The sequence below is a fragment of the Oncorhynchus nerka genome, linkage group LG21 (genome assembly GCF_034236695.1).
Source record: "Oncorhynchus nerka isolate Pitt River linkage group LG21, Oner_Uvic_2.0, whole genome shotgun sequence".
Classification (NCBI taxonomy): Eukaryota; Metazoa; Chordata; class Actinopteri; order Salmoniformes; family Salmonidae; genus Oncorhynchus; species Oncorhynchus nerka.
The window spans coordinates 18090502-18106394 of record NC_088416.1 but is presented as its reverse complement, the minus strand read 5'-3'; the positions used below and the strand labels follow the sequence as shown (position 1 = coordinate 18106394).

At 42.5% G+C, this 15893-nt stretch overlaps 1 protein-coding gene across 1 annotated transcript in view; it reads left to right on the top strand.

Annotated features, from left to right (window-relative positions):
- The window catches only part of LOC115103999 (procollagen galactosyltransferase 1-like), a 38527-nt gene extending 26121 nt beyond the window's left edge, over nt 1–12406 (top strand). The window contains exons 2-12 of the mRNA XM_029625117.2: nt 2950–3060; nt 4051–4168; nt 4949–5083; nt 5222–5426; nt 6629–6748; nt 7030–7106; nt 7643–7749; nt 8001–8133; nt 9011–9138; nt 9436–9642; nt 9955–12406. Of these exons, the coding sequence (XP_029480977.2) occupies nt 2950–3060; nt 4051–4168; nt 4949–5083; nt 5222–5426; nt 6629–6748; nt 7030–7106; nt 7643–7749; nt 8001–8133; nt 9011–9138; nt 9436–9642; nt 9955–10225 (1612 nt within the window). The 3' untranslated portion in view covers nt 10226–12406. The remainder of the gene's footprint in view (nt 1–2949; nt 3061–4050; nt 4169–4948; nt 5084–5221; nt 5427–6628; nt 6749–7029; nt 7107–7642; nt 7750–8000; nt 8134–9010; nt 9139–9435; nt 9643–9954) is intronic.
- Nucleotides 12407–15893: the final 3487 nt, after the last annotated feature.

Genomic DNA, 15893 nt, shown 5'->3' with positions numbered 1-15893 from the left:
CCTTTGTGCACAAAACATCCATTGAATTATTCAAATAATTGTCGCTGAGGTCAATTGTTTTTCATCACTCACAGGTGAAGATATTACCATTTTATATTCGTCTGACGTGTTTTTGGATGATGTGTTGATTTCATCGCTTCTCGCGCTGCTCTCTGTGCACGCTGAGTGCTTGTGACGTGATGTTGGTCCCAGCTACACATTAATTTGCATTGTGCAGTGCATGTGACTCAGACGGTGAGTGGCGGCTGGCATAACTGCAGTTTTGCTATGCAGAGGGACTATCAGCAAAGCCGATAGAGATGGGCCGATAGACTAGAAAAGGCCTGCCTCCCGAGCGGCGCAGCGGTCTAAGGCACTGCATCGTAGTGTTAAAGGCATCAACTACTAGAGGTCGACCAATTTAGGATTTTTCAACGCTGATACCGATTATTGGCGGACCAAAAAAAGCAGATACCGATTAAATCTGACAATTTATTTATTTATTTGTAATAATGACAATTACAACAATAATGAATGAACACTTTTATTTTAACTTAATATAATACATCAAAATCAATTTAGCTCAAATAAATAATGAAACATGTTCAATTTGGTTTAAATAATGCAAAAACAAAGTGTTGGAGAAGAAAGTAAAAGTGAAATATGTGCCATGTAAGAAAGCTAACGTTTAAGTTCCTTGCTCAGAACATGAGAACATATGAAAGCTGGTGGTTCCTTTTAACATGAGTCTTCAATATTCCCAGGTAAGAAGTTTTAGGTTGTAGTTATAGAACTATTTCTCTATACCATTTGCATTTCATATACCTTTGACTATTGGATGATCTTATAGGCACTTTAGTATTGCCAGTGTAACAGTATAGCTTCCGTCCCTCTCCCCGCCCTTATCTGGGCTCGAACCAGGGACAGATCGACTACAGCCACCCTCGAAGCATCGTTACCCATCGCTCCAAAGCCGCAGCTACAACTACTACAAGAACAACTACTTCAACGTCTCAGAGCGAGTGATCTCACTGATTGAAACACTATTAGCACGCACCCGCTAACTATCTAGCCATTTCACATCGGTTACAGCAGCCTAATCTCGGGAGTTGATAGGCTTGAAGTCATAAACAGCTCAATGCTTGAAGCACAGCGAAGAGCTCATGGGAAATGCAGGAAAGTGCTGTTTGAATGAATGCTTACGAGCCTGCTGCTGCCTACCACCGCTCAATTAAATATCAAATCATAGACTTAATTATAACATAATAACACACAGAAATACGAGCCTTAGGTCATTAATATGGTCAAATCTTTCAGTGAAATACGGAACCGTTCCGTATTTTATCTAACGAGTGGCATCCCTATGTCTAAATATTGCTGTTACATTGCACAACCTTCAATGTTATGTCACAATTCTGGCAAATTAACTACGGTCTTTGTTAGGAAGAAATGGTCTTCACACAGTTTGCAACGAGCCAGGCGGCCCAAACTGCTGCATATACCCTGTCTCTGCTTGCACGGAACGCAAGAGAAGTGACAGAATTTCCCCAGTTAAAAGAAATTCATGTTAGCAGGCAATATTAACTAAATATGCAGGTTTAAAAATATATACTTGTGTATTGATTTTAAAGAAAGGCATTGATGTTTATGGTTAGGTACACTGGTGTAACGACAGTGCTTTTTTTGCAAATGTGTTTCTTAAATCATCACCCGTCTGGCGAAGTAGGCTGTGATTCGATGAGAAATTAACAGGCACCGCATCAATTACATGCAATGCAGGACAAGCTAGATAATATCATCAACCATGTGTAGTTAACTAGTGATTATGTTAAGATTGAATGTTTTTTATAAGGTAAGTTTATTGCTAGCTAGCAACTTACCTTGGCTTCTTGCTGCACTCGTGTAACAGGTAGTCAGCCTGCCACGCAGTCTCCTCGTGGAGTGCAATGTAATCGGCCACAATCTGTGTCCAAAAATGCAGATTACCGAATGTTATGAAAACTTGAAATCGGCCCTAAATATTCGGCCATTCCGATTAATCAGTTGACCTCTAGTCATCCCGGGCTGTGTCGCAGCCGGCCATGACTGGGAGACCCAAATCGCGCTCTACCGACTCCTTGTGGCGGCCGGTGTATGCACGCTGACTTCGGTCGCCAGCTGTACAGCGTTTCCTCTGACACATTGGTGCGGCTGGCTTCCGGGTTAAGCGAGCAGTGTGTCAAGAAGCAGTGCGGCTTGGCATGGTCGTGTTTCGGAGGACGCATGGCTCTCGACCTTCCACTCTCCCAAGTCCATACGGGAGTTGCAGCGATGGGACAAGACTGTAACTATCAATTGGATATCACAAAATTGGGATGAAAAGTACAAAATAAAAACTAGAAAAGGCCAATATCGGCGGGTATATATCAGCTCGGCTGATTTATCAGTCGTTCTCTAGTTGTAACAGGATTCCCAGTTCCTATTCACATAGACCGAAAGATGTGGTTTCAGTTGGAACCTCAGCAGAATGGAATCAGGCACGCAAACTGTCAGTCTGGCACAAGACGTCTCTCAAACACACACACAGTCCTTTTCAGTAGCTAATAACCATGAAGTTTCACTTCTCCAGCATTCTTGCTTATTTAGTATATTTTCAGTTTTTTAGTAAACTGGCAAGGATGGGTGGTGGATATTAGAGCTGCTTTGGTATGGGTGTACGACATGCTTGTATGGCATTCAATGCTGGAGTCAGTATCCCACGGCTCCTGACAATAGGCCACAATGAAGTGAACACTGAAGTACTGTCACCTGAGCCTTGATATGATCTTTCACAGTCACTGTCTGTACTTTACTCAGGTCTACTTCCAATGCCACTGCTCCTATAAACGTCTGTGTGTCTGTGTGCTTATGACCCCTTACACTGTTGACCAGAAAAGGAACAAATGAATCCGGCCTGTAATAATAATGTGCCTCTGTCTCTGTGTTGTGCAGGGTAGCGACGGACCACAATGTGGACAACACTACAGCCATCCTGCGTGACTGGCTCGTCAAGGTCCAAAAACTCTACCACTATGTGGAGTGGAGGCCGCAGGAGGAGCCCACGTGAGTTCCTCTCATGTTCACTTTATAAACTGTGTGTGTATCGGTTTCTGTATCTATCTGTGTCATTTATTCAGGAGAGGGAACACTTTATTTATAAGTCATTTCTAGATGGTTAATATGTGATTTATAAACTACTAATTGACTGTCTACAAAATACGTATAAACACTTTACATTAAGGTGTCTGTGAAGGAGGATGTTAAGTTTTACGGAGAGGCACCTTAATGTAAAGTGTTACGGAGAGGCACCTTAATGTAAAGTGTTATGGAGAGGCACCTTAATGTAAAGTGTTACGGATAGGCACCTTTTTAAAGTTTTACGGAGAGGCACCTTAATGTAAAGTGTTACGGAGAGGCACCTTAATGTAAAGTGTTATGGAGAGGCACCTTAATGTAAAGTGTTACGGAGAGGCACCTTAATGTAAAGTGTTACGGAGAGGCACCTTAATGTAAAGTGTTACGGAGAGGCTATAAACTACTAATTGACTGTCTACAAAATACGTATAAACACTTTACATTAAGGTGTCTGTGAAGGAGGATGTTAAGTGTTACGGAGAGGCACCTTTTTAAAGTGTTACGGAGAGGCACCTTTTTAAAGTGTTACGGAGAGGCACCTTTTTAAAGTGTTACGGAGAGGCACCTTTTTAAAGTGTTACGGAGAGGCACCTTTTTAAAGTGTTACGGAGAGGCACCTTTTTAAAGTGTTACGGAGAGGCACCTTTTTAAAGTGTTACGGAGAGGCACCTTTTTAAAGTGTTACGGAGAGGCACCTTTTTAAAGTGTTACGGAGAGGCACCTTTTTAAAGTGTTACGGAGAGGCACCTTAATGTAAAGTGTTACAGAGAGGCACCTTAATGTAAAGTGTTACGGAGAGGCACCTTATTGTAAGTGTTATGGAGAGGCACCTTAATGTAAAGTGTTACGGAGAGGCACCTTGCTGTAAATTGTTCCCAGAGAGGATGTACTGAATGTTTGTTTACGGTTGTCCCTCAGAGAGTACCAGGATGCAGACAGCCCGAAGCAGTGGACCAACCTCCGCTACGCACACGTGATGAAGCTGCGGCAGGCAGCACTGGACTCCGCAAGAGAAATGTGGGCAGACTACTTCATGGTACTTCTTTCTCCAGTCTCCATGACGACCCCACCCTCTTTTACAGATAAACAGGGGGCATCATAAACAGCACCCTATTTAAACAGCACCCTATTCCCTACATAGTGTGTAGGGAATAGGGTACCATTTTGGACTCAGATTGGCCATGGTCAAAAGCCGTGCACTATGTAGGGAATAGGGTGCAATTTGGGATACAGTCAAGTCTTTCTCCATGACTACCCGCCCTATTTTACAGAGACGCAGACTTCTCCTTACAATAACGCAATAAGAGAACGTCTGGTTTAGAGTAAACCAATTCATCTGGCTTGGTGTTTCGATTTACCATTCTGGAACAAACCTTCCAGAATCTTAAATATGACAGCTTTGAGTTCTATTTTTGCACCCCTAAACATGAACACATTGTCCAGGACTCGCAGGGGTGTACTTTTTATGATAGATTGAAAACACAGATGAGGTCGTTTTGTTTTTGAAATGTGGCTTTTGTCTTCAGTAATGTTGTGCAATTAGAACTGGGTTAAAATAGAGCAGCTAAAGTTTATGAATGAAAACAAATACTATTTGAACCCAAGGCTGTGGCCTATGCTGCCTCATTCTAACACTGATTCTAGTGGCTGGACTTAGGCTGCCGCTACAATGACATCTATTGTTCAAAGTGTCACTAGAGAGGGTTGATGTTGCAGAGTGATTTTTAAAGCTTGAAGTGGTTAAAGTGTCTCACTGTTCCCGCTCCCCCTTCCATCACACACACACACACACACTCTTCCACTCTCTCCTGTCTAGGTGGTGGACTGTGATAACCTATTGACCAATCCTAATGTACTGTGGAAGCTCATCAAGGAGAACAAGACCATCGTAGCTCCCATGTTAGAGTCCCGTGCAGCCTACTCCAACTTCTGGTGTGGCATGACCTCCCAGGTACGCTACTATTTGTGTGTGTGTGTGCGCGTGCGGTCGTGTCCTCCCAGATACTTTGCGTGCAATCATGCACTAAAGCGTTAGCACAATAACCTTGATTGAAACAGAAGTACTCATCGTATCCTCTACCTCCTCCAGGGTTACTATAAGCGCACCCCTGCCTACATCCCTATGAGAAAGCAGGTGCGTAAAGGATGCTTCGCGGTTCCCATGGTGCACTCCACCTTCCTGATTGACTTGAGGAAGGAGGCGTCACGCCAGTTGGCCTTCCACCCCCCTCACCCAGACTACAGCTGGGCCTTCGATGATATCATTGTCTTTGCCTTCTCCGCTCACATGGCAGGTACTGTTAATGTGTTCTCCCGCTTTTATCCTGTTTAGTAGCTTTCACATACAGCATGATAATGATTTGGTACACTTCATTGTGTTTGTCCTCTACTCTCGCATGGCAGGTAGGCCTACTGCTGTTATTCTGTTATAATGGCAGCTAGGCTTACTGCTGTTATTCTGTTCACATGGCAGCTAGGCTTACTGCTGTTATTCTGTTCACATGGCAGCTAGGCTTACTGCTGTTATTCTGTTATAATGGCAGCTAGGCTTACAGCTGTTATTCTGTTCACATGGCAGCTAGGCTTACTGCTGTTATTCTGTTATAATGGCAGCTAGGCTTACTGCTGTTATTCTGTTCACATGGCAGCTAGGCTTACTGCTGTTATTCTGTTATAATGGCAGCTAGGCTTACTGCTGTTATTCTGTTCACATGGCAGCTAGGCTTACTGCTGTTATTCTGTTATCATGGCAGGTAGGCCTACTGTTGTTATTTTGATCACATGTCAGGTAGGCCTACTGTTGTTATTTTGTTCACATGGCAGGTATGTCTATGTGGTTATTCTGTTATCATGGCAGGTAGGCCTACTGTTATTCTGTTATCATGGCAGGTAGGCCTACTGTTGTTATTTTGTTCACATGTCAGGTAGGCCTACTGTTGTTATTTTGTTTACATGGCAGGTATGTCTAATGTGGTTATTCAGGATTGCTGCCTTTTTTTAGATCTGAGTTTTCCACAACGGTAATGAATAAGATTATATGGACAGGGAGGACCTGATTCTAGATCAGCTCTCTGGGTCTCGAGGTGCTTTGTGAATAGGCTGAGGCTACGACTACATAGTTTTCACCCCTGCCCCACCCCCGTCCCGCCCCTCAGGAAACGTATTTCTCAAATCTAAAGGGCGAATCACTGCTCATGTTTTTTTTGCAAAATTCCTGGGGGTTTAACAGACAGTGGTTAGTTCCCAGAGTCTGTTTTTTCTAATTCCATTCATGGACATAGGGTATGCTTTGTGTAAGATATCTTAATACACTATTGCATAAATAAGTGTCTAATTTTGAAGGTTGATATTTTGAGGTGTGACACAAAGAACCTAATCTGTAGTGAGACTTGCAGTGTGAATAGGCATAGAAGGTGTAAATGTTTGTAGTAACCTTGTCATTAATAACAAACTTCTCCTCTCCCTCTACACTCTACTCTTCCTCCGTCTTCCTCAGATGTGCAGATGTTCCTATGTAACAGAGAGACGTATGGGTATTTCCCCGTGCCACTGCGAGCCCACAACTCCCTGACAGACGAAGCAGACAGCTTCCTGCATTCCTTGTTGGAGGTCAATGGTGAGTCTTATGTCATATTATCACAGGTCAAAAGGTAGTCGGCTTTAATGTCCATACTAGCATCTGAATGGGCAAAACTGGTTAAAATTACGTATTTTTTACATCTCACTGGGTTACCACTTAGGATGGATGCTCAATACATTGCTTCATTCTAAGTAGTCGGCCAGTGTGGATATCGGAACACAGCTGGAAGTTGGAGCTTTTCGTTTTTCTCTAATGTTACTGGTTGGCATGTGAGAGTTCTTTATCATTCCTATCATTTTTCTCCTTTCTCACGTCAGTGCGGAACCCTCATGTGCTGCCTTCGGAGTACATCCCGGCCCCCGTAAAGATACAAGATAAGCTGGGCTTTGATGAGGTGGGATATGAGCCAGCTCAGAATATGTTTGCTGTTCCTTATTGACCCTGAGCCCCTATGCCCACAATGTCAAACTCTTTCTATGGAGGCTGAGTGTCTGCAGGTTTTCACTCCTCCCTTCTACTTGATTGCTCAATTAAGGTCACTGATTAGTTAGGAAATCCCCTCACGTGGTTGTCTAGGTCTTAATTGGACACAATTGAAATGAAAATACAAAAAACAGCAGACACTCGGGCCATCTATGAGATGAGTTTGTCAGCCCTGCCCTAGGCACTCCTGAAGATGTAAGGATCTAATGGGTTTAAGCAATAAGGCAATTGTCTTCTGGTAGGCTCGGTTGAATTTTCACCACATTCCATACACCTATCCAATTGTTTTCGAGTGTCTAAGGGTAGCTGTCGTTTTGGAATTTATCACTAGAATTCAAAATGTCTCTTCTATCCTTCAGCTCTAAATGTCTCCCTCTGTGGGTGTCATGTGGTATTGCATGTATTCTCACTACCGTACAGTAAGGCCAATGTATTGCGTGTGTGCAGGTGTTCATGATCAACTTAAAGAAACGGACCGACCGGCGGGATCGCATGCTGAGGACTCTGTACGAGCAAGAGATTGCCTGCAAGGTCATTCAAGCGGTAGACGGCAAGTATGTTGACCTTTTTGAAGGCATTCTTCTCTTTGCCCGTCATATACTTCTTGTACAGATAAAGGTAGACTCAGTGATGGGACATCGTCACACACAGCAGAAGTTGCCCCACTGTTTATGATGTCATATCGCTAAGTCTTCAAGTGCTCAAAATGACCGCGTTATCTCTCTCTCCATCTCTATTGTGTGTGTCTCTTTGTCTCTTTCTCCCTCACCCCCCTCTCTCCTGCCCCTCCCTTTCTCCCACTCAGAGCGATGAACATCAGTGAGATCAATGCCCTGGGGATCCACATGCTACCAGGCTACAGTGACCCATACCACGGTAGGCCCCTCACCAAGGGAGAGCTGGGCTGCTTCCTCTCACACTACAACATCTGGCAAGAGGTGAGCCCTGCAGCTGCAGGCCCGGGTAGAGTTCAGTAGGGAGAACATTTTTAGAAACTGTGTGAAACAGGGGAGGTAGTACCTGAACTTGTCCAATAAGAACACAGATTTTAATTATTTGTTTTAAATTTTGCTACAGTGTTCTCTCCGAATGAATACATTAGGGTTGGGCTCAATTCATCATACTATTGAGAATGCTCCAAATCAATTCTTGAACTGAATTTGAATTGAATTTGAATTGAAGTAGTAAACTGGATACAAAATTGCAATTCAAATTTGAATGAAAGGAAATAGAATTTAATTCAATGAAATTCAAATGCCTCTTCTATTCTACAGTACATCTTCCACATAAAACATCAAACATGCGGGATAAACTCTTAAAATGAATGGTCAAGGAAATCAAAACCTGTATGCGAATAACATTGAAAAATAACATTGACCTGTATGTGAATAACCTATATTTCATGAATCACTGAAACTTTGTTCAATTTGGGGAAAATACAATATTTCACAAAGTATTAGTTTAACCATCATGTTGACCCTGAGACTTTCAAAAAGAAGCCAAAGAAATACAATTGTATTGTCTTTGGTATTTGGTATCTGGAAGTGTGACCTGTCGGGAATCATTGAAACTCATGTTCTATGACTGACTGGTATTTCTTTGAATTAAATTATACTTCACTCAAATTCAACATCCTGTGGGGTGTGGCCTATTCAATTCAAATTTCAACTCATGAGTTGACTAGGAGCCAATTCTGAATTGAGCCCAACCCTGGAACACACCTCTGGCTGTCACTAAGGTATAGATGGTGTACAGAAGTTTATTTTTGCATCCTCTGAATGTGAGGGTCACTGTTTTATCTCTGTGTGTGTTCAGATCTCAGAGCGGGGTCTAAAGAGTTCCCTGGTGATCGAGGACGATCTGCGTTTCGAGGTCTTCTTCAAGCGACGCCTGATGAACCTGATGAGTGAAGTGGAGAGCCAGGGTCTAGACTGGGACCTGATGTAAGTGTTCCATAGACTGTACATCATCCACTATACACACGGGATATCCTCTATTCTAGGTCAGTGATTTTCAACCTCTGGTCCGCGGACAGGCATTGGTCCCTGGGATGTCGCTGGCCGATCTCTCAGACATATGATACAGTATTTGGTTAGTTCTTAAGTGTTAATTGTAATATTAGCTGTCCTTTTTAAGAGTTAAGCACCCCCGTTCTAGCTTGCTGACTCCGCACTTACTGTCTACCCTTCCCATGTGGTGTAAACTTCAACTTTCTCTTCCCCAACTGTTCCTCCTCCCAGTTATATCGGCAGAAAGAGGATGCAGGTGGACCGCCCTGAGAAGTCCGTACCCAATATACACAACCTGGTGGAGGCCGACTACTCCTATTGGACGCTGGGTTATATGATGTCATTACAAGGAGCCCAGAAGCTGCTGAGGGCAGAGCCGTTGAAGAGGATATTACCCGTGGATGAGTTCCTCCCTGTCATGTTCAATAAACACCCTGTGTAAGTTTACCTCTCTCTGTCGCACGCTTTCTCTCTTTGTCTTTCTGTCACCTGTCTCTCCGGGTAAATCTCAAAAGTATTTTCCTGGATTCCTTGAATCCTCTCTTCTCGCCTCCTTTTCAAAGTGTCTGCAGGAAACTAAGGGAGCATGAGAGGAGAAAGATATTCTCTTCTCGAAGCTCCCCTTCACAGTTTAAGGAGGCAGCGAGGAGAGAAGACAAAGGGAATCAAGGAAAAGACTTGAGATTCACCCATTCCTCTTTTCAATGTATCCTGGGACATCTTTATCTCCTCTCTCTTACCTCTCTCCAGCTCGGACTACATGGAGCACTTTGAGGAGCGGGACCTGAAGGCCTTCTCGGCCGAGCCCCTGCTAGTGTTCCCCACTCACTACACAGGAGACTCGGGCTACATCAGCGACACAGAGACCTCTGTGGTGTGGGACAACGAGAAGGTGCGTACGGACTGGGACCGGGCCCGCTCGGGGAAGACCCAGGAGCAGGCGGAGATCAGCAGCGAGGCCCAGAACTCTGACGTACTCCAGTCACCTCTGGACAGCACTGCCACACGGGATGAACTATGAGAGGAGAACGGGTGGAGAGGAAGGGGATGGGATTGGCGATGGAGAGAGATGCTGAAGGCTAAGAACCATCATGAGTGATGGTTCTTAGGGTTTTTTTCCCACGTTTCTTTGCATCATTGCAGCAACATGACGTATAGTATACGTAGCCACCTGTTTTTGTTTCCTTTTTTAACCAAAGATTACAAGTTAAAGGGATTAGTTGCATTATTTTGGAAAAAATGATTCCATTTCCTTTTTAATTTCAGAAATATGTTGGACTCACCTTTTTTTTCTGCATTTACAAGACCCAAATACAGGGTGGGATCTGTATGTCAACAGTGATCTGGTTGGACTGTCTATTACATTTCAGTGATGTGATTGGCCTGTGAACTGGAACTTTGTTTCTGATTGGTCACTACCATGCCTCAAGTGCCTTCTAGCCTAGTTCATCATGCCAAATCTCACAACTGACCGGAGACCTTGTCACCTCTAGAATTAATAATTCATTTATTAATTGTTAATCAATTAACGTGTGTGCATGTACTATAACAGTTAACTGTAGCAGTCTTTCTGAAAGGACTGGAAAAGACAAGCATCTGCATGCTTTTTGGAGATAGCTTTAAGAGGACCTTTTTCCATTTGTAAAACTATAGCTAGAACTAACACCCGGTCCCACCTGGTTGTCATCAATTAGAGATTTATGCTTGAAAGTTGTGTGTGCTGCTTCGCAAACAAGTCCCATAGTTTTACGAAAACCTCACCACGGAGCTCAAAGTCCTATCATATGACAAATGAGATTAATACCAAAACAGTAGTAATTAAAAAGCAACATCTCCCAAAAGGAATGACTTGGCTACCCGTCCTCCCTATCAGACCCTAACCATTGAGCTACAGTAGTGCTCTTTATAGCTTTGGAGTACATCTCATTAAAAAACAACAGCTCCCAATGTTTATAACTATGGGTAGAATCCTAACTTCCACTTAAGTCAAATCTTCCTCATCTGTTAATTGATATCAATGCATCACTATAAGTAAAAATGTCACTTAAGTGGACGTTAGGATTCACCCCTATCCGCCTTCCCTGTCAGTCCATGGCCATTGAGTTACATACAGTAGAGCTGTTTATAGCAGTGGAGTACTCCTTTCCCCCACTTGCCACCTCTGGTCTGTTTCCAGGCTACTGGCTTGTCGCCTTCACACAGAGGGTCACAGGCGGGAGCGACCGCAGTAGATGCCTCACACTTTTGTGGTCGAGGAGGAGCCATGTGATTCCTCCCAGCCACATCCAAACTTGGTCGGTCGGCCTGCGTCACCACCTCGCTCTTTTCGGAATTAAGGTGGAAAGCAGAAACACTTTGGACCGTGTAGTGTAACAGTTAAATAGAAGCCTGTGTTTAACAGATAAGAGACAAAGCTTGAATGGATCGTCATGCTTTTCATCTTTTAGTTATTTATTGCTGGCCTGTCAGAAGAAGTGTCCATCTAGAGCAGGGGTGGGCAACTCCAGTCCTCGGGGCCTAATTGGTGTCACACTTTTTCCCCTTCCCAGCAAACACAGCTGAATAATCAAATTGCTTTCTAAACAGTTTAGGTGATTATTAGAGTCAGGTGTGTTAGCTGAGGCAAACTGTGACACCAATCAGGACCTCGAGGACTGGAATTGCCTAGGGCATGGTTTCCCAAACTTGGCTCTGCCCCCGCCCCCCTAGGGTTTTTGCCCTAGCACTAAACAGCACATTCAAATAATCAAAGCTTGATGATGAGTTTATTATTTGAATCAGCTGCAAAAAACTAAACGTGCACCCAAGGGGGTCCCCATGACCGAGTTTGGAAAACCCTGGTCTAGGGCACATGTCAAATTCATTCCACGGAGGGCCGAGTGTCTGTGGGTTTTCGCTCTTCCATTGTACTCGGTTGATGAATTAAGGTCCCTGATTAGTAAGGAACACCCCTCACCTGGTTCCCTAGGTATTAATTGAAAGGATAAAAAAAAAAAGTTTGACACCTGGTCTGGGGACCTCCCAATGTGTTGGTTCTAGCTGTAGCCCTGCCTTCCAAGGCATTGGTTCTAGCTGTTAGGTGGGAGATATTAAGATTCAGTTTAGATTAACTCATAGTAGTCTAAGAGATTACATTGTCTGTCATAAGTGTTTTTGTAACTTCATACCAAATAATAAAATATTTTGTTTAAAAAATATATAATTATGGTCTCTTTTCCTCCAGATTGTCAAATTAGAGATTTCTCCACTTTACTTTGAGATTGATATGTCATGACCAAATTGGCTAGATGTTGCACCACTGAAACCTTATCAAAGTTACTGTCTGTGATTATAGGGTTGTTGGGTGTCAAATTGCCATCCCCCTCATATTCTGTGCAATAATTGCAGAGTTCCTTTTTACATGTGCCATAACTCCTCAGTGAACGAACTAACAGAATTCAAAATAACTATGGGATCTCCATGCTTTCTACTTACCAACAAGTTACTAAAAATGGAATCCTACAGTCAGGGAATTCTAAATAATAAAAATAATAAAAATCACTGCCTGCAAAATGGGAATAAGACATATTTAAACCTGCTCTTTTTCTCCCAGTGTGATGGCCCTCGAAAATTTTACTTTGATAGGCATTGTGCCCCAAAGCTGTATGAATCAAACATTCAAAAAAATGCCCTTGCGTGACGGTCACGCCGCCTGCTGTTATTTATATCCCTCCGAAAAACAATTAAAACCAGGGTTGAGTTGACGTCAATAATGTTGCGACATAGGAATGCGGTCGGACAAGATGCTTAGCGGAACAAGACTGTAAGTAGGGATGGAAAACCCTAGTTGATAGACCTGAAAAGATTGTTCTATGACACAGTTTTACTTCTCAAAGAGATTGAGGAAATCAGTCGGCGGATATGAGACAACCGATAACGGCTGAGTGGACTCTGGGCTAGGCTATAGTGATTCTCAAAGGACACTGCCTATTCAAACTGACAATTACACACCTCTGTGGGAAATTGATAGATTTAAAAAAGTTTTTTGTTCTACATTGCATTAAATGTATAGCCTACCACATTTTGTGCTAGGCTATTTGAATGCTTGTTAGCCTAATTGTTTTGTGTTGCGTGCCTACATGGAATCAGACAGTTAGAAATGTCTTTGTTGGAGCAGCGGTGTGGGGTAAAACATACGCCTACTGAACAGGGAGAGAATGATTCTCATTTACCGGGAATGAACACCACACTTATCCCGTGTCAAGACGGTATTGGTATTCTTAGGATTAAATACTACGATGTTACATGGACAGTGTCAAGACTCCGCACAGTGGCGGAATGTCTGAGACAACTAAGGCTGCTTTTTGAGGACTGTTGCGGAAGTCACTGGAACATATTTACGACTTTCACAGGTTTTTCTTTTGTAGGTCTAATGATTTACAGACAAGACGAATAGGCCTATGACTATGCAGTTCTGTCATGTTATCTGAAGATTTTCGCGTCTGCCAAGGCATACCACACATAGCCAAATTCATTCTTGGACAAACAAAAGGACGTTTATGTGCGCTCTGAGTCTGACACTAACCTTTGATCATGTTCTAGTCGTAACTAGGAAACTCGGAAATGTCAGACTTGCTAACTTGTTGTAATTATACACATCCCGCGTTCAACAAGCAAGTCCGAAATGTCAGTTTCCTTGTCCCAACTAGCACCCGAACGCGGCATAAATGCACCATTGGCTACACATCGTGACGTGTTTCATTACGCCGTACGTCATCTTCACGCAGTCTTGCCCAATGATCTGTGGATTGCTAATAGGCAAGATGACGTACGGCGTAATGAAACACATCACGATGTGTAGCCAACGGTGCATTTAGGGCAATTCAGAAAGCGGATTGAGGACCTTATTACTGATGAATGTGTTGTTTTTTATGGCTGTTTTTCTTTCTGCTTGCATTTTGTATTTATATTGATGTGTATTTTCAGTGATTTATGTAAATCAGGGCTCATCTGTAAAAGAGACCTTGACTCCCTGATAAAATAAAAGTTGTATTTCCCGCCAACCGACCTAGTCATGATTACGGTAAAGTTCTGCCTATGGCTTCATTGTCTACATCAGATAAGCGCTTCGGATTCCGCCTGCGAAGGGTAATGGGATAGATCTAAAGTAGTCAGTGGTGGAAAAAGTACCCAATTGTCATACTTGAGTAAAAGTTAAGATACCATAACAGAAAATGACTCAAGTGAAAGTCACCCAGTAAAATACTACTTGAGTAAAAGTCTAAAAGTATTTGGTTTTAAATATACTTAAGTATGAAAAGTACAATTTCAAATTGAGTTGGAAAAGTTGTCAACTATAAATAGTAAAGTACAGATACCGTAAAAAACGACTTAAGTAGTACTTTAAAGTATTTTTACTTAAGTACTTGACACCACTGAAAGTAGTCTGGCTACTTTTGCAATCAGTGGAGGCTGTTGATGGGAGGATGGCTCATAGCCTAATAATGTCTGGAATTGAATTGTATCAAAGCTGTTTGATACCATTCCATTTACTCTCTTCCAGTGACAATTATGAGCCGTCCACTGGCTGCTATTACATTCAACAAATATTACTTATGTGACATCGTCTGCTGAACCCCATTTCTGCCTCAAACCTGTCTGAATTAAGCCGTGAAGAACAGGGGTGGCAACATCATGTTGTGGGGGTGCTTTGCTGCAGGAGGGACTGGTGCACTTCACAAAATAGGTTGCTTCATAAGGAAGGAAAATTATGTTATATTGAAAATTAAATTAAATTCAAGCAACATCTCATGACATCAGTCAGAAAGTTAAAGCTAGGTGGCAAATGGGTCTTCCAAATGGACAATGACCCCAAGCATACTTCCAAAGTTGTGGCAAAATGGCTTAAGGACAACAAAGGACATCATCCTCTCTTCTATTATTCTGACATTTTACATTCTTAAAATAAAGTGGTGATCCTAACTGACCTTAAACAGGGAATTTTTACTAGGATTAAATGTCAGGAATTGTGAGTTTAAATGTATTTGGTTAAGGTGTATGTAAACTTCCGACTTCAACAGTATATGGAGCCCTCCGCATTGGTAAAAAAAAATGTGGCTCCGCAAATGCGTCACACCATCATTGCGCCTCCAACCACATTTTTGGATCAAGCATAAATTGGCTCTTTTTTTTTTAATCTTTTTTTTTTAGGCTTTTTAAAAATTATTATTTATTTTTTTTAATTAATATCAAATCAATACATAAAGCACATGAGGGAACACAAGCATACATAGATTACAAACAATAGACAATCGAGCTAGGGGGTACAATTACACAAGGACCTTAAGGGACATGCATATACTTACAATTCTAACAGCTTTTTTGTTAGTAGAGCATTTAACCGTCTTAAAATACAGAGCATAAATTGGCTCTTAGTTTAGCAACCACACGACGCAGCATCACAACGTGAACGCGATTGGTTGACAGTCTGCTGAGTCGGGTATCATACGTTCCTCCTTTGCAGTGCCCACTACATGCTATGCCCACTACGCGTCACTTACTATATGCCGTGGCCACTCTTGATGGGCATCAATAAATCAAATTTATTAGTCACATACACGTGTTTAGCAGATGTTATTGCGGGTGTAGCGAAATGCTTGTGCTTCTAGTTCCGACAGTGCAGCAATATCTAAGAAGTAATATCTAACAAT